We start from the raw sequence: 24,671 nt of genomic DNA, 5'->3' as shown, positions 1-24,671 counted from the left end.
ACTGTGACAGACCTGGCTCTTAAGGACTTCCCTTCTCTTTCAAGGGTTGTTGAAAAGAGGGTCAGCCAGTTTGAAAATAAGATATACAGCAACACACAAGCCTGGTATTTTTTTTTTCTAAGAAGGTTGGTTTATAATCATCTCTTCTGCTGAACTCTTCTGATCTCTTTTGACTTTCCTGAGTTACACATGCAAACATGCAAATAAAATTTGTATTTTCATTGCCTTTTTTTTTGCAGTGCTGGGGATGAACCCAGGGCCTTGAGCCTGTGAGGCAAGCACTCTATGAACTGAGCTATATCCCCAGCCCTGTTGCCCTTTTCTCTTTTCTTTCATTTATTTACAATCTCTGACAAAATAAGGACTCCAGTTCCAAAGATGTGGGAAGCCATCAAAGGTATTCATCAAATACAGGAAGAGGGAGCAATACAGAATCAGAGAGAGGGTAAGACAGGTAATGACTAACCGAGTCCTCTGCCAGAACAAACTAGTTCACAAACCTTTGTTTAATAAACAGTGATTTTTTTCTGGATTCTCAAGAGTTCTTTTGGATTATGTGTTTACGTATCAGCCCAGACTTTGAGAAAGTCACTTCTTCTTAAATTTGGTGTTACTGGTGACTTCCGTTGCTTCTGTTGATTCCCAAATCTAGCTCAACCTTGAGGCCTGCCCTGTCCCATTTTGGAGTGTGGCTCTTACTATTACGCTTACAGGGCACTAGAACTTACCTAAACCTGAATTTTTATACCAGAATGAACGAACGAACTAACTTTCTTTCTTTCTTTCTTTCTTTCTTTCTTTCTTTCTTTCTTTCCTTTCTTTCTTTCTTCTTTTAATTTTTTTTTTTTCTGGGGATTTAACCCAGGGTTGATTTACTACTGAGCTACCTCTTCAGTTATTTTTATTCTTTATTTTGAGACAGAATCTCACTAAGTTGCTGAGGGTTTCACTGAGTGGCTGAGGCTGCCCTCAAAGTTGCCATCCTCTTGCCTCTGCCTCTCAGTTTCCTGGGATTATAGGTATGTACCACTCTGCCAGCTCCACAGTTTTTTTCAGCAGCTATGTCACCTCTGTTCAGTTCAACACATGAGTATAGTCAGGCTTCTTAGAAGCATAAAAGAAATGTTAGTTATATTCCCTGTACCCTAGGATTACTGGGAAATGAGAAATACATGAAAAGAAGAAAGAAAACTACTGTAGTATGTGACTGTGCCTAATCAATTGTATGGTCCAAAGAGTGAGTGCTGTGAGAAACCAGGAAAGTGAAAGGTGTGAGCTTGAGCCAGAGGAGTTATGGGGTCATTTCTTGTGGAGGTGGCCCTTAAATCTAGTCTGCGAAGGTTGTGTAAAAGTTCAGTTAGGTGGAAAGGAGGAAGAGTGGCACTCTAAGTCAAGAAACATTGTTAAAGGCTAGAGGAAGGAATAGATATGGCATATTTCAGAAAATAGAGTGGGCATTGGTCTGACTGGAAAGGAGAGTCCTTGGGGAACAAATAATATGTGACGGTTAGATGAATGGAATGAGCATAAATCCCAAAGAATTTCAAATGGTGATGGAGAATTTGGACTTTATGGCATAGTTAGAAGTATCCCTAATTTTTTTGTTTGTTTGTTTGTTTGGTACTAGGGGATTGAACCCAGGGGCACTCTACCACTGAGCTACATCCCCAGCCCTATTTTATATTTTATGTAGAAACGGGGTCTCACTGAGTTGCTTAGCACCTCGCTTTGAACTTGTGATCCTCCTGCCTCAGCCTCCTGAGCTGCTGGGATTATAGGTGTATGCCACTGCACCCTGGTATCACTGATTATTTTTTGAACAAGAAAGGAATATGGTGAAAGAGATGATTAAGATAGTTGGGGCCAAGCACAAGGGCACAAGACTATAATCCCAGCAGTTTGGGAGGCTGAGGCAGGAGGATCATGAGTTCAAAGCCAGCCTCAGAAACTTAACGAGGCCCTAAGCAACTTAGAGAAACCCTGTCTCTAAATAAAATCTAAAAAGGACTGTGGATGTAGCTCAGAGGTTAAACCCTCTGGGTTCAATCCCTGGTCCAAAAAAAAAAAAAAAAAAAAAAAAGAAGAAGAAGAAAAAGAAAAGGTAGTTGGGACTGGAACTGGGCATGGTGGTGCACACATGTAATCCCAGTGACTCCAGAGGCTGAAAAAGGAGGATCACAAGTTTGAGACCAGTCTCAGCAACTTAGTAAGGCCCTCTGTCAAAAAACAAAAAGGGGGGGGGGTGCTGGAGAGATAGCTCAGTTGGTAGAGTGCTTGCCTTGTAAGCACAAGGCCCTGGGTTCAATCCCCAGCCCCCCAAAAAATAAAATAAAAAGGGCTGGGGATGTGGCTTAGTGGTTAAGCATCTCTGGGTTCAATTGGTGGAATAAACAAACAAAAGACAAGATACTTAGAACTGTAGAGGAAATATAGAGTGGGTAGGAAGTGGGGAAACTGAGAAGTACAGAGGTAGCCTGTGGAATCCAGAATCAAGGGGAAAGGGTCTCAGCATGGGTGATGTCAGAAAGAATGGGAAGCAGAATCTTATTTCAAGGGCTTCTGAAGGGAGAAATTGGAACTTGGTATCTGTCTGTGAGGTGGGTAAAGGGAGGAAAAGATCAAGCAGAACCCAGGTTTAAGCCTGTGTAGCTGAGAACAGTAGTACCAACTTAGAAACAGTGATTCTGAGAAGAGAGATTCATTTCAGAGGGTAGTTGATGTAGACACATGTGGCTAGGTTAAGTTTCAGATTATAGGGGGGAGAAAAACTTGAGAGTGTGTGAGGGGTGTGTGCATGTATATGTGTGTGCACACGCACACTGATTTTTGCAGGTCCACAATATTAACTCATTTGGCAGTAAAACTTGCCTGAGTGGATACAGGGCTATTTATAATCTTCCTCTATTCTACTTATTGTGAATATTCTTTTCACCGCAAAAATTAGAATAGCTTAGATAACTAGTTTGTACTGTGTAACAAATGAACTTTGAATCTCAGTGGCCAGTATGAGGAGGGAGAGGAAAGTGTTCCCCAGTCACTTAGCAACTTGGGTTGAAGGGTTCCCTGCTATCTTGGGATATTAGACTTGCCAGGAAAGAGTATAGAACTCAATTCTGTTTCTAGCTTTTGGTCAGAAATAGGCACAATGTCCTATACTAACTTTAGGAAATGCACGGGGATGCAGGAAATACTTGTGAGCATTCTGCCTCTCGGGTGGGAGTGCTGCCCTAGTCACTTCCCCAGGGTTGGGGGAGGATCATGTGATATACAGAGTACACACCATGTTAGCTCTCTAAGTACTGAATGTGCATTCTGAAATACTTTTGGCTGCAAGGATTTTGGCTAAAGGATAGTAGACCTTTTTCAACACTTAAGTATCAGGAACTATTCTAATTTTTTTTATGTAATTATATAATTCTTTTGATGAATCTGCCAGATAAATGCTATCATGATTCTTTCTTTGCAGATGAGGAAATTGAATCACAGAAGTAATAAGTTCAGGCTCATAAGAACTCGGCAATTATAGAGCCAGCATTTAAAGCAGGTGGTTTGACTCTACTGTTACATTCTTAACTACATATCTGCCTCAAATACATGGAAAGCAGATGAAGTTTTGCTTCGTAGATTGAGATTGGACATAGAAATTTGAGAATATTCTAATTAGACGTTGACTTGGTGAAGTTTATCCTTACTGAGAAGGTGTAAGTAAAGAGGAAGAAAGCCAGAAGTTGAAGGTTCATGGTCACATGGTGGGAGGAGTGGGAGAGGGCATGAAGAAGAGGAATCAGCAAAGAAGCAGAAGTAGTTAGAGTGTTAGGAGTTAGAGTGGCAGCAGGTTCCCAGAGGAAGTCTCGGCTACCAGTGCCAAGTCGTGGCTACCAATGCCCCAGAGAGGTCAAGGAGAATGGTTGCCAGGAAGGAATCGAATTAAGTTATCTTCCTTATCCATATCGTCAGCCTGACAGGAGAAACAGATTTAGAAACTCAGCAGATTTGGGCATGCCATGTCTTACATGGAAGCCTGCATCTTGTGTTGGGATGGCTGTGATGATATTAGACAAGGCATCTTTGTCACTTCTTGGTTTCACAGATTTGGTTAGACTTGAGTAGGAGTGAGTTGTGGTTTCGAGCAAAAGTTTAATTCATTCTCTCTCTCTCTCTCTTTTTTTTTTTAAATTTTGGTACCAGGATTTGAACCCAGGGACACTTAACCACTGAGCCACATTCCCAGCCCTTTTTTGTATTTTATTTAGAAACAGGGCTTCACTAAGTTGCTGAGGCTGACTTTGAACTTGTGATTCTCCTACCTCAGCCTCCTGAGCTGAGGGGATTACAGACATACACCACTATGCCCGGCTTAATTCCCTTTGTGACTAACCTCATGTAGAGAAGTGCCCAGGTTATGGCCCATAATGAAATAAATTTAGTTCCTTCAGTCTCATAAAGGAACTGAAGAGGTTCCTTCATAGGTATATCAAAATATAATGTTCCAGGTTAACAATGAGAGCTATTATTGTGTTTTTAAACTATCATTTTGTAAAATGAAAAAAAAAGTAGATAAAAAAAAAAAAAACCTGAGGAAATCTCAGTAAACTATGGACTTTAGTTAATGCATCGATATTGGTTAATTAATGGTAACAAAAGGAAATGTGCCATAACTAGCATAAGATGTTAACAATAGGGAGAGCTTGGTGTGGTGGAGAGAGGAATATATGGGAAGTCTGCTCTATCTGTCCAGTTTTTCTGTAGATCTAAAACTTTTAAAAATCTATTCATTAAAAAAAAAAATGAGAGCTACATCAAGGTGTGCTGAGCTGTAGGCAGGAGCGCTGAAAGGCTGTGGTAACCCACCTGCAGGGGTAGACAGGTGAGCACTGGGGATACTTCAGAAGCTATTGTGGGAATAGAGTGGGAAGTGAAGCATGTCAGTGTGGACCATGGTTTGGAGGTAACGTGTTATGGTAACTGCTTAGCTTTTTGGGTAAGAAGAAAAAGAAAACCATGAAAAAACTGCTGTCATTAATATAAACCTTGAATCCATATGATAACTTCTCCACAGCACTGCTCCATCTTCCTGCTTTATTTTTTATTTTTTATACATATAGTTTTTTTTTACTTGACAGTGGACCTTTATTTTATTTATATGCTATACTGAGAATCAAAACCAGTGCCTCGCACGTCCTAGGCAAACGCTCTGCCACTGAGCCACAACCCCAGCCCTTCTATACACACACACACATATATACATATACACATATATACACATGTGCATGCACAAGCGTCTGTGTGGGTGTGTTTACCTAAAATGCAGATCAGATGGGGCAGCCTACCTTCTTCCTGTTCAACCTCCTCTATCTCCATCCACCCATAATCTCAGCCAAAGGCTCCCCTACTGGTTTCCCAGCTTATTGCTTGATTGATACTCCAGTCCCCTGGTTCTGACTCCACTATTATTCCAGATATAGAGAGATTTCTAGCTCTTTCTCCATAAGTTCCAAAAAGTAAATCACATAACATCCTTTGGTAACTTTCTTATTTATTTATTTTTATTTTTTAATTTTTGAGGGGAGTACCAGGGATTTAACTCAGGGGTGCTTTACCACTGAGCCACATCCCAGCCCTTTTTATTTTTTATTTTTGAGACAGAGTTTCACCAAGTTGCTTAGGGCCTTGCTAAATTGTGATCCTTCTGTCTCAGCCTCTTGAGTTGCTGGGATTATGGGCATGTGCCACCACACCCAGTGGTAGTTTGCTTCTTTTAGCACTTCCATTAAAGCCCTGCATGTGTGAGTGAAATAAACATTTACCTGTGTGACACTTAAGTTGTAGCACAGCATGATAGTTAAGAGCTGGTCTTCCACAGCTTTTTAAGCAGTGATAACTTGACCTTTGGGAAACTTCCTTAACCTCATTGTAACTCAATTTCTTCTGTAAAATAGGGACAGTAATAATACCTGTTGTGCAGATTAGTTTAATAAACATATAACATGCTTAGGACAGTCTTGTTACAAAATGCTCAAGCCAGGCACAGTGGCACACAAGGCACACAATTTATAATCCCAGCAATTTGGGAGGCCAAGACAAGAGAATTGCAAGATTGAGACGAGCCTCAGTAATTTAGTGAAACCTTGTCTCAAATAAAAAATAAAAAAGACTACGATTATAACTAAGTAGTAAAGTGCTTGTGGGTTCAATTGCCAAGTACCAAAAAAAAAAAAAAAAAAAAAAAAAATTTGCAGTCCTTTTGCCTTAGCCTTCCAAATTGCTCGGATTGTGAACATGTGCCACTGTGCCCAACTCAGGGCTATATTTGAAGAGTTAGCACATTACAGGCCTTGTCCCTCAAGGGAGCCTTGCTGTCTACTTTGTGTGTGTGTGCGTGTGTAGGTACTAGGGATTGAACTCAGGGGCACTCAACCACTGAGCCACATTCCCAGCCCAGTTTTGTATTTTATTTAGAGACAGGGTCTCACTGAGTTGCTTTGCGCCTTGCTTTTGCTGAGACTGGCTTTAAACTTGCAATCCTCTTGCCTTAGCCTCTGGAGCTGCTGGGATTACAGGCGTGCACCACTGTACCCAGCTTGCTGTCTGCTTTTTAGTGTATGTACTTTCCAGGGATATTGAACTCTTTGAGCCTCACTTTCTTTGTTTTTAAGATAATGGACTAGAGGATGGTATTCTTATATTCTAATTCAGTGATTCTCAAGATACAGTTTGGGTACCCCCTAGGAGGTTCCTAAGACCATTTCAGGGTCAAAACTTTTTATAGTAATACTAGATGGTATTTGTTCTTTTCACCCTCATTCTCTTAAGAATGAATGAACAGTAGAGTTTTCCAGAGGATAGATGTGTTATTGCAACAGATTGAAAGCAGAAACAAACATGAGAATCCTGCTGTCTTAGGCCAGGCATTAAAGAGAATTGCATTTTCTCACTATATTTTTTTGGAAAATACTGTTTTTTAAGTAAAATCTGTATTAAATACTATATTTAATATAAATATTATATTTAACAAAATATCTATATTATTTTAATTGCTTTGTGTGTGTGGTGGGGGTACTGGGACTTGAACCCAGGGCTTCACGTATGCTAGGCAAGCACTTTACCACTAGGCTACACCCCCAGCCTTAATTGCTATTTTTAAATGAATAAAACAAATTAAATTTTCTGAGCTTTAGTTTCTAAAATGGTAAATATCAATGGATATAATACACAGAAACTAAAGTGCTTTGGGGTCTTTTTGTGTTGTAAATTAGAAACACTATTTCAGTGGACTAAAAGAATTCTAGTCCCTAATGGGAGAAAGGAATTCTTTGTGCACTCTCCTACCTTTCAAGCTCTCTCCCTTTTCTGTCATCTTTGATTACTAAGTATTCTTCATCTTTTAAAATTTATTTTTATTGGTGCATTATAATTATACATAATAGTGGGATTCATTGTTGCATGTTCATACATGCACATAACGTTTTTCTTGTTTAGATATTCTGAAGTTCTCTTTTTCCCTCCCAAACCACAGTCTCTTAATTTGTCTTTGTATAATTTTTGTTCATTGACTTTGAGCTCTTTCTCACCTTCATCTGTTATTTGATGGCTTCCTGATGATCCTACTTTCCTTCTTTCTGTTTTTTTTCTTCTGTCATATCTTATCCCCTTTTCTGTCATTTTTAAAACTCCTTGTGCAATATCTCTCAAGTTGTTCTTTCACATTTTAACACTTATACTTCTCCCTATTTCTGACATTTATACTCAGTTCTGTTCTTCAGTCCACTTGTCTATTTAGCAAATATTATTAATCACAAATATATACCACTCCTTTTGCTGGACACTGGGGATTCAGAAACAAGATAAAAGTGATTCTTGCCCTCTCAGAGTTTACATGCTACCCAGGATGGTTACCTCAGATGAAGCTGGGGACACTTTCTAAGGTAATTTGTCCAGGGTCTTACTTTACCTTGGGAGAATCATGGGAAATCCATGATAGTACTACGTAATAATAGCAGCAGTAGATACAAAAATCATTTATCGCATGTCTGTTACTTGTCAGCTGTTTTACTAACATTATCTCATTTAATTCTCATAGCAGCTCTGCAAGATGTGTTTAGCCCTACCTACAGATAAGAAAAAATAAAACTCACAGAGGATAAGTAACTTACCTATGGTCTATACCTAGAAAGATCAGCATCAAGATTTCTTTTTGTATATAGTTGCATCAGCCAAGAGGTAAAGGTATCTTGGTCAGGAAGTAAAGATTTGGTAGGAGAAATTCCAGAGTCACTTGTAGAAATAGTGTATGAAGCAGAAAATTGCTGTTTCAGAGCATGGCAGTTGAGCTAGGGCAGCTACCTAGGGATATTATCCCAAGAGCTTTGTTGCCCCTGAGGTTAGAACTGGAAGTTGTAACTCACTGGAAAGGAATGCCTTTCTGGGTAGGGAAATTGGACCAGGAGCCATCAGGTGTTTGCTTAATGCTGATATTTGCTTAATGTTGCCAAAGGACTGCTCAAGGCTTACGTTGGAATGGCTAGAGGAACACATGTCAGAGAATGCTCTAACCTATCAATCATTCCTTTTGGCAGAGTGATGTCAGAATCAAGTTTGAGCACAACGGGGAGAGACGGTAAGTTGCCTTCTAATCGGTGCTTGTGTTCATGTGTGCTTAAGCTATCAGAAAGTATTGACTTTGGGAAGCCATACCCGGTCATGTTCTCCGTGGGAACACTGGCTGGGGCATGGGCTTGAATGGGCATAAAGGGGAAAGTTTCACCTACCAGTCGAACCCTGTTTCTACTCTTAGAATTGGAATCCATTTCAGTTGCTGATGTTCTATTCTGCTCTGTTCTGTTATTGTTATTTTACTAGAGGAGGAAATGAGAGCTCTGTTTCTACTCCAAGTCATGGCTTCCAGACAACTGGAACCATGCCACCTCTGAACATTAAAGGGAGGTCAAGATGGTCCTGTGACATGGTGCCATCCCTGTTTTCTGTAGAATTGCCCTGGCTTTGTCTACATTGGGGCCATTGAAAGTTGGGTGAATTGAAAGTTTCTTCATGATGTCTTTAGGACACGGGAAGCTGTATCAAGTCTATCAGTTTTAAAAGATTTCAGAACCTTTAAGGGTATAGAAAGAGGGACAGTTTTTTTTTGTTTTTGTTTTTTTAAAGTCTATTCTGAATCTTACCTCATTAGTGAAAGTAATGTTACTAAACTCTTCTGTCTCCTCCATTGTGGATATTTTAGTAGCTGTCATTGTTATTTTTATTATTGTTATTATTTTGTGGGAAGCCAAGGTAGAAGTTCTCAGATGAGAAAAAAATGTGACTCCACTTCTTTCTCAGGTTAGTTAAGGAAAAACATTTTAAAAGCATACAGAACTCTGTTTGAGCAATATTTGGGACCCTGTTATGTGTATGCATATGGTCCATGTGTATCTAAGTGTGCCTTTCAGTATTTGTTTCCCACACTTTGCCTCTCTTTCCCATTGCTATTCCCCTTTTTTCTCTTGTTTGAGCATTTGAAGAGGTGAAGAGCATGCCAATGAGAAGATCTTTCTACTTTAAAGAGTCCCACCACAGGACCTTAGTACCTCTACACATTCTTCATGCTGTGAGTTGTCTGTAGCTGGTACTTTTCAACCCAATTTGAAGCTAGGTCCAGAGGAGACTGATGATTACTGTTCTCCCTTAATAAGATCCATTCACAACCTGCAAGTTTGTCAGAGACTGCCTGATAGAAACCTTGTGGAAAGTGTGGTCTATGGAACCAAATGCTCGCCCATGTGAGTTTCAGGCCTGAAGGAAGGAGGTTTTCTGAGATCTGTCCCCAGCTGTTCATTCTACTTCCTCAGAAGCAAGGAAGTTAAATTGCCACTTCATAGTTGCTGTTTTTCACACTTTCTGACCTGACTGAGTTTTGGAGGGACAGCCAAACTTGGAGCAGCAAAGAATTTTCAGAAGTAGATATGAAATCAAAAGCTCAATTGTGTTGGAGCCTAATTATGCAGTTATGCTCTTCTGAATTCCCTGTTCCCAAAGTGGTGTGCAGTTACAGTGAACAGACTTTTACTGAGAAACTGTGTGTGTTTGCCTTCAAAGAAACTGCCAAATTGAAACCACAAATATTTAAGGTGGTCAGGCAGGAATGGCCTTCTGAAGCCCTGAGTGGCAGAATGTTGGTATCAAGGTTTTGAAAACTGTATTCTCTTTTTATGGAGCTGACATTTCCCTGTTTGTGTACTATATGTGGAATTGGAGACTTTAGAAAGAGCACAGGGAAGCCAAGTTCATGCTGCTCTTTGCCAGACAGCTCTAGTTACATGTATTTCATGTCAAGATTTTGTAGAGAAAGTTGTTGTGTATTTCTTTAAACTACAGGGAATATAGTAGGATCTTTCTAAATGTAGGCCCTTATAGAATTAGAATTTATAGAAAAAAGCAAAGAAATAGTGACTTTTCCCATTCATTCATGTCAGGTGTCCATGCTCTGGCAGTGGACTTTCCCTTTGTTTTAGAAGGGTGGGGACCAGACTCCTGACCCTCCTTCCTCTTAGTGGCTGGGGCAGAAAAGAAGGACTCTTTCTCTTTGAAAACCTTAGTGGCAGATAACATGGAGGTTGTTGTCTGGGATGTAGATCCCTCTTTGAAGGATAGGCCTAAAATTGCCTAAGTAGTACCTATGATGGCAACAGCTTGGGCACTACCAAATCTTAAAAGTTCTGGTTTCTGATTTTGACCAGACTTTGGGCAACTTTTAGGGGTTTTGAGTTGCTCATTTCCAGACGAAGTTCGGGAAAATTTAATCTCTGAGCTTGATCCTTTTCTAGTACTGTGCTAGGGAGGGACATCTGAGTGAGCTTTTGGCATTTTTATCCAGAAAGGCTGGCCCCTTTTGAACTACTGCTGAGGCCCGATGAGATGAATATGATTTGGTATTAGGAATTAATGGAAAACCATTCTTTCCAAAGGCTACGTAAAGCCCCTCTATCTAAGGTAACCCATCTAGCTAGCATCTAGATAGTACCTGACACTGCTTGGGACAGTTGATGGAGTAGGGTCAGGGGAGGTATGAATAGATTTTTCCCAGTGGAGACAAATGAATATAGTTGGCAATATAACTTCCAAAAGGAAAATTACGGGGAAATTACCTTCCTGAAGTATAGATTATGGTTTCTATCAGAGTTGTCTAGTAGAACTTTTTGCTATAATGGAAATGTTCTATATCTGTGCTGTCCAATACACTGGCCAATAGACACATGTGACTGGTGAGACTGAGGAACCAATTTTAATTTTAATTCAAATGCTTTAAATTTAAAGCTGGGTGTGGTGGCCATTCCTATAATCCCAGCAGCTCAGGAAACTTTCGCAAGAGGATTGCAAGTTCAAAGCTAGCCTCAGCAACTTAGTGAGACTGTGTCCCAAAATAAAATATAAAATGGGCTGGCAATGTGGCTCAGAAGTTAAGCACTTCTGGATTTAATCCCTGGTACCCTCCCCCAAACTAATTAATTAATTAATTTAAATAGCCACATGTGGCTAGTGACTGATATATTGAATAACAATTCTAGATGATGAAGGTTTTTATAAAAAACCTTGGCTCATTGATTGGAGCCAATCTAGTACAGAAGAACATTAAAGAAATTTTATCTGGTCATATTTTATTAAAACTCAGTGACTTAGATCCCTCTTTCCTGTGGCTGATTTCTTCTTCCTCTGGTTATACCATTTCCCACTCTAGGGGAGCAGGGAAGATATGAAAGAGCCACATACTTCCTCCTGTCATCATGGAGGATGGCAAGAAATGCAGAGCCTATAACTGAATTCTGCAGCTGTACCAGTAGTGTGATTTTTGTCTTGCCTAGGTATACTAAGATATGAAGGTTTTTAAAGTATGGGTTTTCCCAATTACATGGGATATCTTTTCATGTGTGAATTATCAATTCATAAGTCTCCTGTAAATTATCTCTATTTTTTTTGTCTTGTTGATTTTTTGTTAAGTGTTTTCTCTAAATTCAATATTTGTTCTTTTAACAATGTTGTTTTTTATTTATTTTGTGATTGAAAGTTTCAATTTTTGTCCTCAAGTCTGTCTTCTCCCTTGTCTTCTATATTTCACGTTATACTTAGGAAGACCTTCCCAACTCTAAGAATTTTTTTAAAGATTTTTTTTAGAATTTAAAAAAAATTTTTTTTAGTTGTTGATGGGCCTTTATTTTTTATTCATTTATTTATATGTTGTGCCGACAGTCAAACCCAGTGCCTCACACATGTGAGGCAAGTGCTCTACCACTAAGCCACAGCCTCAGCCCTTTGAGAGTTTTTTTTGAGATGGAGTCTCACCATATTGCTTAGGCTGGTCTTGAACTCTTGGACCTAAGTGATCTGTGATCCTCCTGCCTCAACTTCCTGAATAGCTGGAACTACAGATGTGTGCTGCTGCACCTGGCCAAGATTTCATTTTTTTAATCCGATATTTGTGTGTGTGTGTGTGTGTGTGTGTGTGTGTGTGTATGAGAGAGTGTATGTGTTTCTGATGTTCTCTTCTGTTTCATTTTTCTCTTTGCCTATTTTTATTGAATTCGGTTCTAGAATTGGGTTGGACCTATTGGAAATTGCTACTTTTTTATATCAAAAATGGTTGACTATTAGCAGCCCTATGTAATTCAACCTAATACCTGCATTAAAACAGTTTACTATGAAAATATCAAACACACACAAAAGTTGATAAAATACTATACTGAACCCCCATGGACCTGTCGTTCAGCTTCAACATTACCAATATTTTGCCAATCTTGTTTCATCTATCCCTACTTTTTAAATTTTGCTGGAGTATTTAATAACAAATCATATTTTAATACCTCTGTACTGAAGGTTTTACTCTACCTTATGTTTATAGAACTTGTTGTTTGAACTGACCTAATGAATTTCCCTAGAAAAACTTCAATATCAACACTACTTTCATGCCTAGATGGAATACTGGTTAAGAAAATCAATCAGGCATATCAAAAACTCAAGGGAAGGCTGGGGTTGTAATTCAGTGGTAGAGTACTTGACTACCATGTGTGAGGCACTGGGTTCGATTCTCAGGTGTATATATATATATATATATATATATATATATATATAAAATAAAGGTCTATTCACAACTTAAAAAAAAAAAAAAAAAAAAAAAAAAAAAACCACTCAAGGGAATTCCTATAACTCCATGCTAGGAAATCTTAATTCTGAGGGTAATCATATTGAGATTTCTGTGCCATCTCAAAAAGGAACAGTGGAAAAGATCTTAGAGCTGAGTCACTTTAGGAATTGACATCATGTTTCCAGACCTGGTGGTTTGATCTCTGATTTTTCTAGCTTATTTCCTAACAAGAGTATTTAGAACATAATTTTTAAGCCCAGTGGCCTGCTGTGATGCTGTCATTGGAAGAAAGATGCAAGCTAAAGTAGTAGAAGGAAAAGTGAGATTGCAGTATGGTTCCGAGAGCAATTGTCAGATCTGAGAGGTGCTTTAGGTGAAGGGTGAAAAGGGAAAGATAGATAAGAAAATAAAAGGAAACAATAAAGAAAAAGCAAAATGAGTGAAAGAATAAAGAGAATCCTATGTTGAGAAGAAAGGGAAAATATATGCAGGTCATTCTCAATCCTACATTGTAAATATACAGTTAACCAACCTTCCTGTTTCTTTTCAGAATTATAGCATTCAGCCGGCCTGTGAGATATGAAGATGTGGAGCACAAGGTGACAACAGTATTTGGGCAACCTCTTGATCTACATTACATGAACAATGAGGTGAGAGAGATGAACAGTGCAGGGACAGGAGAAATAACTGCTTTAAGAAATTAAAAAAAGAGGAATAGATGCCTACCTTTATTTCTTCCTGTTTTAACTGAGCATTTTTTATGTTTTTTAGTCTTTTCCTCTAATATCATCTGCAGATTTTCATTTTCTGGAGCTCCTTTTCTTAATTCTAACAACTCCAGAATTTCTGTTTTTTTACTATATGAGAAATAGCACAGTTATTTCCATTCCTCCTACTCATTGATTGCAGGTATATCTAATATTCCATGGTAGAATCAGGTATGGTACCAGGGCCAGAACTTATTTTGTCTCCTTTACACTTTGTAGGTGCATCTTTCTTTTCAGCATAGACTTATCAAAAAATAGATAATTAACTGGACTTGGTGACACATGCCTGTAATCTCGGTGACTCTGGAAGCTAAGACAGGAGGATTGCAAGTTCAAAATGAGCCTCAGCAACTTAGACCTTGTCTCAAAATAAAAGAGCTGGGGATGTAGCTTAGAAGTTAAGTATCCTTGGGTTCAATCGCCAGTATTCAAAACAAAAGAATTGTAAATGTAGGGTTGGGGATATAGCATAGTGGAAGAATACTTGTGTAGCTGTACAAGGTGCTGAATTCAATCCCTTGTACTGGGGGGAAAAAAAAGTCACCTGTCTCTAAATGTCCCTAAATATTTTCAAACTCTTTTGTTAGTCAGCAGCTGCTTAGAATATTGAGCATTCCCTTATTTTAAATGTTCGTATAGATATTAATTTAAAGCCAAATCTAGATACTGTTTTTAATTATTTTAGATCATGCATCTAAACTATTTTTGCTGTCCATACTTTGTTAATGTCAATGATCATGGGTTGACCAGTTTACATTTTGTTAATTTAAAATTCCTCGTTTTAGTTGTACTATTGGCCTGCTTTGGCAAGCCCCTATGTGGAAGAGATGGGGTTAGAAAATGGGTCCATCTGGCTCTAAGCCTGTGCTTGTTCCATTTCAACAGCTTTAATGCTGCATTCAAGGTGGAAACATGAGTTACCAGAGTTGAGATTTACAAGCAAGTGGGAATTTTCTATGGTAATCTAAGAACCACCAGCAGTGTGGTATACGTTATATAAGGCAATAAAGAAATCTTTTTTGTTCTTCAAAATAAATAAATAAAATTCCTCCTTTTCGTTCTTTTGGTTGCTCCTAAATTCTGCCCTGTCAGGATTTGAGACTCCCAAATGAAAAATCCATTGAGGTTTTATTTAATATATATACATATATAAAATATATAACATTTTTTTCTTTTCTTCTTCTTGCCCCTCCCCCCCAGTACTAGTGCTTGAACCCAGGTATACTTTACCACTGAGCTACACCCTCAGCCCTTATGAAGTTGCCCAAGCAGGCCTTGAACTTGTGATTCTCCTGCCTCAGCCTCCTGAGTGACTAGAATTATAGGCATACACCATAGCTCCTGGCTGTTTATATTTTTGTAATAATGGTATTATTGAGATACAATTCATCTACCATAAAATTCATCCCGTTAAAGTATACAATTCAGTGGTTCTTAGTAGAGTTGTGCAACCAGTACCACCAACTAATTAAAAAACATTTTTATCACCTCAAAAAATCCTGTACCAATTAGCAGTAATTCCCCATTCTCTTTTTCACCAAGCTCTAAGCAACATCTTAACCTAGTCTCGCTCTCTTTGGATTTATATATTCTGAATATTTCATATAAGTGGAATCATATAGTATGTGATCTTTTGTGACACTAAGCCTATGTTTTCAGATGTCATCCATGTCGTAGCATGTGTTAATACTTCACCTCTCTTTGTGACTGAATCATGAATATTCCATTATGTGGATATATCATTTTTTCCGTATCCATTCATCTGTAGATAGACATTTATTTCCAGTTTTTGGTGATGATAAATAATGCTGCTATGAGTACATTTATGTACAAGGTTTTTTAAAATTTTTTTGTCAACGGATCTTTTATTTTATTTATTTATATGTGGTGCTGAGGACCAAACCCAGGGCCTCACACGTGCCAGGCAAATGCGCTCTACCACTGAGCCACAACTCCAGCCACAACTCCATGTATAAGATTCCCCCCCCCCCCCCCCCCCCGTACTAGGGATTGAACCCCAGGACCTTGCACGTGCTAGGCAAGTACTCTACCACTGAACTGCACCCCAGCCCCTGTGTTCAAGTTTTTATGTGAATATATGTTTTCACTTTTTTTTTTTTTTTTTTTTTTTTTTTTGCAGTGCTAGGGATTGAACCCAGAGCCTTAAGCTTGCAAGGCAAGCATTCTACCTGTTTTCACTTCTTAAATATACTTACAAGTGGATTTGCTAGGTTATACATCAACTCTCTAACTTTTGTTTAACTGCCTGACTTTTCTATAATAGTTGCACCAGGGGTTGGGGTTGTAGCTTGGTGGTGGGGTGCTTGCCTAGCATGTGTGAGGCACTGGTTGGACCCTCAGCACCATATAGAAATAAATAAATAAAATAAAAGTATTTTAAAAAGATTGCAAATACAGGAAGTGAAAGACTGCATTAAAAAAAATAGCTGCACCATTGTACATTCCTTCCAGCAGTTTATAAGTTCTCCACTGTAGTAAGCGCTTGTTCTCTTTCCTCTCTCCCTCCTCCTCCCCCTCCCCACAGGGATAGAACCCAGGGCTAGGCAGGCACCACACTACTAAACTGTACTGAACTATATCCCCTAGTTCTGTTATTTTCTTTTTTTTTTCTATCTTTTCAAAAATTATTTTCAGTGCAGGAGATTGAACTCAGGGCCTCATGCTGTCTAGCCAAGCACCCTACTATTCAGCCCCTTTTTTCTTTTTTCTTTTTAAGTTTTTTTTTTAGTTGTAGATGGTCCAGTACCTTTATTTTATTTATTTTTTATGTGGTGCTGAGAATCAAACCCTGTGCCTCACATGTGCTGGGCAAGCACTCTTCCACTAAGCCACCCCAGCCCATGTTTTTTCTTTTTAATAGCCGTCTTAGTAGATGTTAAGTAGTGTGTCATCGTGGTTTTAATTTGCTTTTCACTAATGACTGCTGATTTTGAGCATCTTTTCATGTGCTCTGGACCATTTGTTTATCTTGGGACATATGTCTATTCAAATTCTTTGCCCATTGAAAAAATTTGATTATTTGTTGTTTTATTGTTGAATTTTTAAAAAAATAAATTTTTAGTTGTAGATGGACACAATACCTTTATGTTATTTTTATGTGGTGCTGAGAATCGAACCCAGTGCCTCACGAGTGCCAGGCAAGCACTCTACCACTGAGCTATGACCCCAGCCCTTATTGTTGAATTTTAAGAGTTCTCTATGTATTCTGTGTACCAGATTCTTATGCATTTGTTAAATTATAGCCGATTTGAATGTTAACATCTATTCCAGTGATCTCTCTCTTTTTTTGTGCCGGGACTGAACCCAGGAGCATTTAACCACTGAGCCACATCCCCTGCCCTTTTAAAATTTTATTTAGAGATGGGTCTTACTGAGTTGATGAGAGCCTTGCTAAGTTACTGAGATGTGCTGCAGCATGGATGAACTCAGAAACATTAAGCTAAGTGAAAGAAGCTAGATGCAGATGATTGGGAATCTTTGAGTTGAATTGAATATGTATAAATTGTTTGATTCCATTCATATAAAATGTCCAGAAAAGGCAAATCTGTAGAGGCAGAAAGTAGATTAGTGGCTGCCTGGGGCTGGAGGTGGGAAGGAGGAGTGACTGTAAATAGGTATAAGAAATCTTTTTGAAATGATGGCAGTCTTTTAAAATTTAATTGGGGTACCAGTTGCAGTGGTGCACACCTGTAATCCCAGCGACTAGGGAGACTGAGGCAGGAGAATTGGGAGTTTAAGGCCAGCCTTAGCAACTTTCACCTTATCTCAAAATAAAAAATAAAAAGGCCTGGGGATGTATCTCTCAGTGGTAAAGTGCCTCTGGGCACTTCAATAATAATTATGATGATGGTTCCACAGCTCTTAAAAGTTACTAAAAAATATTGAATTGTCCACTTGGAGGGAAAAAAATCTATGAGTTCATGTAGCTCTTTTAAGACCCCATAGTATTCAATGAGAATTTTTTTTCTCCAGACTTATTTTAAATTTTTTTTGAGGGGGTGTTACCAGGGATTGAACTCAGAGGCACTCAACCCCTGAGCCACATCCCCAGCCCTATTTTATATTTTATTTAGAGACAGGGTCTTTCTGAGTTGCTTAGCGCCTTACTATTGCTGAGGCGGACTTTGAACTCACAATCCTCCTGTCTCAGCCTCCCAAGCTGCTAGGATTACAAGCATGCATTGCACTGCACTCTGCCTATTTTTAATTTTTTCTGTTTGAAAATTAAAGCATTGAAATAGATTCGTATTTTATGATTTAATTTTTCTGTATACCATGTCACAGCTCTCCATCCTGCTGAAAAACCAAGATGATCTTGATAAAGCAATTGACATCTTGGATAGAAGCTCAAGTATGAAAAGCCTTAGGATATTGCTGCTGTCCCAGGACAGAAACCATGTAAGTATCCCCTGTCATGACCCAGCAGTTGAAGACAAAACTTGCATTCCTTCAGGCTTACCTTGCTTCCTTGGCAGAATTTTATATTCCATGGCCTCTGCCAAAGTGTGGGCATAAGCACAGGCCAGCCCACTGTTGTTGGTGGCCAGCAAACCTTCTGTGTTTGATTTCATGGAGATCCAGATTGTCAGTTTCAAATTTACAACTAATGGTTATTTAGCTAATAGTGTGGTAGGAAAGAAAACACTTTATGATAAAGGAGAAAATTCTTTTATCTATATTTATGTTTTCAATTAGATTTTGCCCCCACCATGAGAGAGTTGATTAGTGTAAGCGTGAGGTTTAGTAAAGGCTGTCAAGAACTTGAAACGATCATGCTTGTGAACCCAACTCCTACAGCTCAGCAGTCTTGCCTCTCCCTTGAGACACATGTAGGAAACACATTTTCCTTCTGTTCAATAGAGAAAAGGCCATGGATTGGAGGGCTTCTTGTAACTTACCAGCGGCTGTCCTACAAGTGGCAGGCAATCTGTAGGGGCCATCAGAAATGGAGAATTACCCCTGTGCACTTTCTTCTGCCAAATTGTCCCTGAGAGCCTACATTTCATGAGAACACTTGCAGTTAGAATCTGCCAGATTTCTTTAGATGCATGTTCCTAAAGGTTTCTTGACACTTTTTCCTTTCCTTACACTTGAACATAGGCAACTGTGGACAGCTGACATGACTGCATGAGAACTGTGAGTGTGCCATGGCAGGATAGAGTTTAGGTGGAATGGTATTCATGGTTATCTATTTTCTGAAGAGATTTATGTGCTGGAGCGTCTTATTGATTAGGAAGAAGCACAAGAGAATGCATATGTCCCTGTGCATAAGGAGAGCTCTTTTTGATCCCCAATGTATCTTTTTTTCTGGATATGTTTTGGAAAAGTATCATGTCATTATATTTCATTTCTCTGTTCAAGCTGTCTCCTCCATATAGTCCTTCCTTATTGCCTATCTAGCAAAATCTGAATTTAGCCTCCCATCCAGATTTCAAACTGAATGTCTCTGCTTTTATCTCCCTAATCTCATCTTCCCATATTCTTCATCATACACTCCCCTACTATAGAGACCACTGTTCTTTATTCCTCTTTGCCAGTTCATTGCTATCATCTTTTATTTTGGGATCCACTTTGATTAACCTGCTATAATTTAGTCAGCATTTCTGACTGAAGCCATTTTGATTATTCCTAATTCCTTCGGTCACTGATATGTTTTGTATACTAGTCTGTTGTTGTTCAGTTGTTGCCATCTAGTTGTTGCACAGTTCTAAGTTTTGCCCCAAAAGTTTATAAGCTCCCCAAGTACAGGAGCTATGTCATTTTTTTGGAGCCCTTTGCCACCTATTCACTAAATAAAATGTTAGTGCTTCTTGAATTGTTAGCAAGAGTCAAGCAGAGACCATTTTTAGCAAAACTCTTCCTTACAAAAGAAGCTGGAATTGAAATGTTGCTGAATGATTGCTGCCTGTGGTTGTGATCCCTATACTCCTCTGATCCCCTGATGAGAAGGCATAAAAAACTGGTCCTTTATATCAGCATCCCTATCACTAATGGGGTGACATGATTTCAGATGTTGCCACAACTCTCAGAGCTGTTTGAAAGATTTAGTCTCAGTGACTTGGATACTGAAGCAGGAAGATTGCAAATTTGAGTACAGCTTGGGCAACTTAGCGAGACCCTGTCTTAAGATTAAAAGGACCAGAAATGTAGTCTAGTAGTAGAGTGCCCCTGGGTTCAGTTCCCAATAGGGGTAAAATGACAATAACAACCACAAAAATTGGTTAGTTAATTAAATTATGGCATATCCATTCAAGACAATTCTATATACTTTTAAACTTAGAATTATGAAGATTATGTATTAGCATAGAAAAATGTTTGTGATTTAAGTGAAAAAATAAGTTAGAAAACTGAGTGACTATCATGAAACCATTAATATAAAGTGTGTGTACATATGGCCCCAAACTGAAGAGACATATGTAAAAATCAATAAATGTGTTATGATGACTTTAAATTTTATAAAACTTATATTGAATTGATTATGATTTCTGAAAACATAGATCCTTAGAAAAAGAGGCATTGATGTGGCATTTCTTTTTTTTTTTTTTTTTTTTCCACTGGGGATTGCACCCAGGGGCACTTTATCACTGGAGCTACATTCCCGCCCTCTTCTTTTTCTTTTTTTCTTTCTTTCTTTTTTTTTTATTCTAATTGGTCCTTTTTATTTTTTTAGTTTGAGATAGATCTTAAAATTACTGTAGTCCTTGGAAAATCTTGCCTGTACCCCTCTATAGTTGGATATCATTAATAGTCAGAAAGTACAATGTTTCCCATGAGGAGAACTTGTAGGTTATTGTATCTTTTTTTTTTTTTTTTTTTTTTTTTTTTGCGGTACTGGGGATCGAACTCAGGGCCTTGTGCTTGCAAGGCAAGCACTCTACCAGCTGAGCTATCTCCCCAGCCCATATTGTATCATTTTATTCCCCACCGCTGAGAAGATAACTGACTAGGAAAAGTCCTAGAGAAGACAAAATTTTCAAGGAATTGGAATCAGTTTTACATGTGAAAAGTTAAAAAGCTTGAAACTCTTTAGTTGGAAAGACAGTCTAATCTTGATTACCATCTAAGTCATCAAAGCATTTAAGAGTATAGATAATGAACACACAGATTTATTCACCTAGACTCAGTATGATTGAACACCTGGCATTCTGGCAGAATTTGTATAACAGGTGGTAAACTTGGCTTTGTTAGTCTGAAATTGTGTAATTTCAAACTGGATTGATTTTTTTCTTTTGAGACAAAGTCTCGCTAAGTTGCTTAGAGCCTTGCTAAGTTGCTGAGGCTCACCTCAAACTTGTGATCCCCCTGCCTCAGCCTCATGAATCACTGAGATTACAGGTGTACACCACTGCTCCCAGCTCAAAATGGATTAAAAAAATTAATGAGTTCATGGATAATAAAGCTGCAAATTTAATTAAGTAACCCCAGATGCTTCCACAACTATCTTAACCATCAGTCTTCTGTGTAAATGTCTCTTAGTCCTACCATTAATCAGGATGCTATGGATAAGAGCCCATGTGCCATTCCTTACCTTATATTTTCATGCACCAAACTAAAGCAACTTCTTTCCTTTCTGTTTTCCCTCTGTTTAGTTGAATCTACTTGTTCTTTTGTTTCTTATCACCATATCTTTTATTGAGATCATTCATGGGTTGACTTTTATAACTTATTTTTCAGCTGATCTCCTCCATTCACTGTTCATCTTGATGTAACCAGTTTCTTGGTAACTTTTCATATTGTTCGTGTCAACCACAACATACTACTACCCACATAGTCCTTCAGTGAGATTTTCATGGAATGATCAAATGCCACCTTCTAGCTGCTGTGTTTAGACTGTTTTGCTAGTTACACACATCACAACTGTGGTTCCTATCACTCTATGAGAGTCCCATTATTTTTTAGTATAGTCCCACCTTCCTCCTTTCTTTCCTATTTCTGAATCTTGTTCAGATTTCTATAACTCCTTGCAACAACTTCATTTTTGTTTTCTATGTGATTCTTCCTTGTCCTTTTAAATCAAGGTTTTCTCAAAACTTGAGTGAATATTATAATCACTTTGGGAGATTTAAAAATTATCAATGCTTGAGCCCCATACCCAGAGATTCTATTGTAGTTGGTATGAGACATCAAAAGTTCCAAAAGCAATCCTAATGGGCAGCTGGGGCTGAGAAGCATTACCTGATATTGAAGCATGCCCCAGCTCCTGAGACCTCACTACTCACAATGTGGTCTGTGGACAGCAGCATTAGCATCATCTGGGAGGTCCTTAGAAATGTAGAGTCTGAACCACACTGCAGACCTACCCAAATCAGAATCTGAACTTTAAGAAGGTTCTGGGGATTTGTGCATATGTGTATTAGAATGTGACTATGAAATCTTCTCTCATTCCCTTTACCTGCTTTCCAGACTATTGCCAAATTTCAGCCTTTCCTTTTACATATCTAAGCTTGGACTGGCTGATGAACCTACTTTCCTATCTCAGCCTTTAGATTTTAAAACAAAGGGTTTAGTGTGGATGTTCTTTGGAACTTTTCAAATTTATGCTACGAAGATTCAGTGAAGTCTCACAGTGTGGAAAGCCCTGCATCCAAGCAGGTGCCTTGGGGTGCTCACCATGCAGCTCTTCTTTCTGGCTGCAGGGCTGTGGCCCTCCCTTGCCCTTCACAGACCTGCTTTCCCCAGTGTGTAGATTTGACTGTTTTTTCCTTTCTCTGGGCAGAGCTATTGCACATCAGAGGTTTCAGCAAGAATATTCACTTCCCTTTAGTTTAGACTTCCCCTTAAAGTAAGTTTGTCAAGACAGCCCTACATGTTATTAAGTCTGGTATGGGGAGACGAGCAAGGCTGTTTGGCAGCTGGACATGCCCCTGGGAATGGGAAACCTATTTTTCTGGAGGACAGGATATAGAGATTATCTAGATCAAACTCTTTTCCCCCCACCTTCTCCTAGGGGTAGAGGAGATAGAGAAGCAAGTAGAAACTTTGACCTAAGTTGTTGATAAATCCTGAGCTCCCATTCCTACTCTCAGTAGTGGTTTGCTTATATTTGTAATTATACCCTGACATCATTTACTCACTTCTAGTGTTCAGTTTTAAGCTTTCTCAGTGAAAAGCCCCCACTGTTGGCTTTGATTTCTCTCTAGGGCTCCCCTGCTAACTTGACTGGGTTGGCACATTATGGGGGTAGGAGCAGGAAGCCTGCCGACCCTCTTCTGAGGTCCTTGACCTCCAGCACAATGGTGCCTCCCATAGTTTTTCCTGGTTGAACATGATCCTAAGATGATTTACGTGTAAACCCTGGTTCTTTGAAGCAACCAAGATATTTATACCCTAACTTTCAGGGAGTGATTATGGTTGGGGAAGAAGGAGCATATTGAGCTACTTTTTAAAGTATCGTTGTTACATATTTAGCAATGATAAAATTTTGTTGGCCAGGGAAGTTACCATCATTCTTTTTTCTGACCCCCTCACAGCAGGTGATTTGGCTGCTGAAATAATTTCCTGCTATTCTTCCAAAGCTCTCTGGAGAATTTTATGAGAGGGTATTTACAGTTCTGTCTTCTGTTTGGCAGATTTTTACAGGAATGCCTGTTATTCCTCCATGTCTGGGTCATCATCCATTAAAATGGGCATCAGATCTCAGTGCTTATAAATCACTGAAGCTGTAAAACTACATTGAGCAAATGGTGATTTGTCAAAACAGATTGAGGCATGGGATTTTAGGGGAAAACAGGTAGCTCTTGAGTTTAAAAGTATGAAGGTGGCTAGGCGCAGCAGCACACAACCTGTAATCCCAGCAACTCAGGAAGCTGAGGCAGGAGGATCGCTAGTTCGAAACCAGCCTAAGCAATTTAGCGAGACCCTGTCTCAAAATAAAAAGAGTACCCTTGGGTTCAATCCCCAGTATCGCCAATAAAAAAGTATGAAGGTGGCTGAGCGAGCAGGGAGTCCTAGAGAAAAGCCAGGGAGCCTTATAGGCCTGCCTGCTGAAAGACTTAGTTCAGCATTTTTCCTCTTCTCTTACAGACCAGTTCTTCTCCCCACTCTGGGGTATCCAGGCAGGTGCGGATCAAGGCTTCCCAGTCCGCAGGGGATATAAATACCGTCTACCAGCCCCCTGAGCCTAGAAGCAGGCACCTCTCTGTCAGTGAGTATTTCACCTCTTTATCCCCCTCCTCCCATCTATTTATTGGCTCACAGTTTAAAAATTCAACAAATATTTGGACAACCCCTGTCGGGTCTCTCTCACCCTGTGGGAGCTGTCTCTTCTCACTTCAATAAATCCTAGTCTTTTACACTCAAAAAATAAAAATTCGGGGCTGGGGAGACAGCTCAGTCGGTAGAGTGCTTGCCTTGCAAGCACAGGCCCTGGGTTCAATCCCCAGCACCCAGAAAAAATAAATAAATAAAAATTCAACAAATATTTATTAAATAGTCACCAAATATGTGTAGATTACTACTCTGTGCCAAATAATCGTCTATGTTTTTATTTGGGAAGGAGGGATGGGGAAGTGACTAGAATGGTGTCCTGACCCTTAAGGATCTAAGAAATAAAATGATATAATGTTCTGTTTAAATTTCATTTCAATACCCCTGAGAAAGTGATCTCCTCAGATATCTCTTTGGAGACTCCAGTGGAGTCTATACTCATTTTTGACAATTCTTTCTCCTAAAGATCCAGAGACTTGTACAGTTAGTAGTCAGGTCTAAGTTTGAGTTTCAATTTCTTGCTTATAATTCCTGAGAAGTCCTTA

General features: G+C 39.0%; 1 protein-coding gene across 4 annotated transcripts in view; it reads left to right on the top strand.

Annotated features, from left to right (window-relative positions):
• Nucleotides 1–24,671, top strand: part of Map3k3 (mitogen-activated protein kinase kinase kinase 3) — a 64,536-nt gene that overhangs the window by 12,797 nt on the left and 27,068 nt on the right. For 2 of the 4 annotated variants that reach the window (XM_047544118.1, XM_047544117.1), the window contains 4 exons: nt 8,577–8,617; nt 13,683–13,782; nt 18,205–18,318; nt 23,944–24,064. In XM_047544118.1, coding sequence (XP_047400074.1) covers nt 8,577–8,617; nt 13,683–13,782; nt 18,205–18,318; nt 23,944–24,064 — 376 coding nt within the window. Of the gene's footprint in view, nt 1–8,576; nt 8,618–8,643; nt 9,605–13,682; nt 13,783–18,204; nt 18,319–23,943; nt 24,065–24,671 lie in introns of those variants that run through there. The other 2 variants (XM_047544119.1, XM_047544120.1) reach the window with 2 other exon arrangements.

This window comes from Sciurus carolinensis, chromosome 3 (assembly GCF_902686445.1).
Source record: "Sciurus carolinensis chromosome 3, mSciCar1.2, whole genome shotgun sequence".
NCBI lineage: Eukaryota > Metazoa > Chordata > Mammalia > Rodentia > Sciuridae > Sciurus > Sciurus carolinensis.
This window is presented reverse-complemented; position numbering and strand designations above follow the sequence as displayed.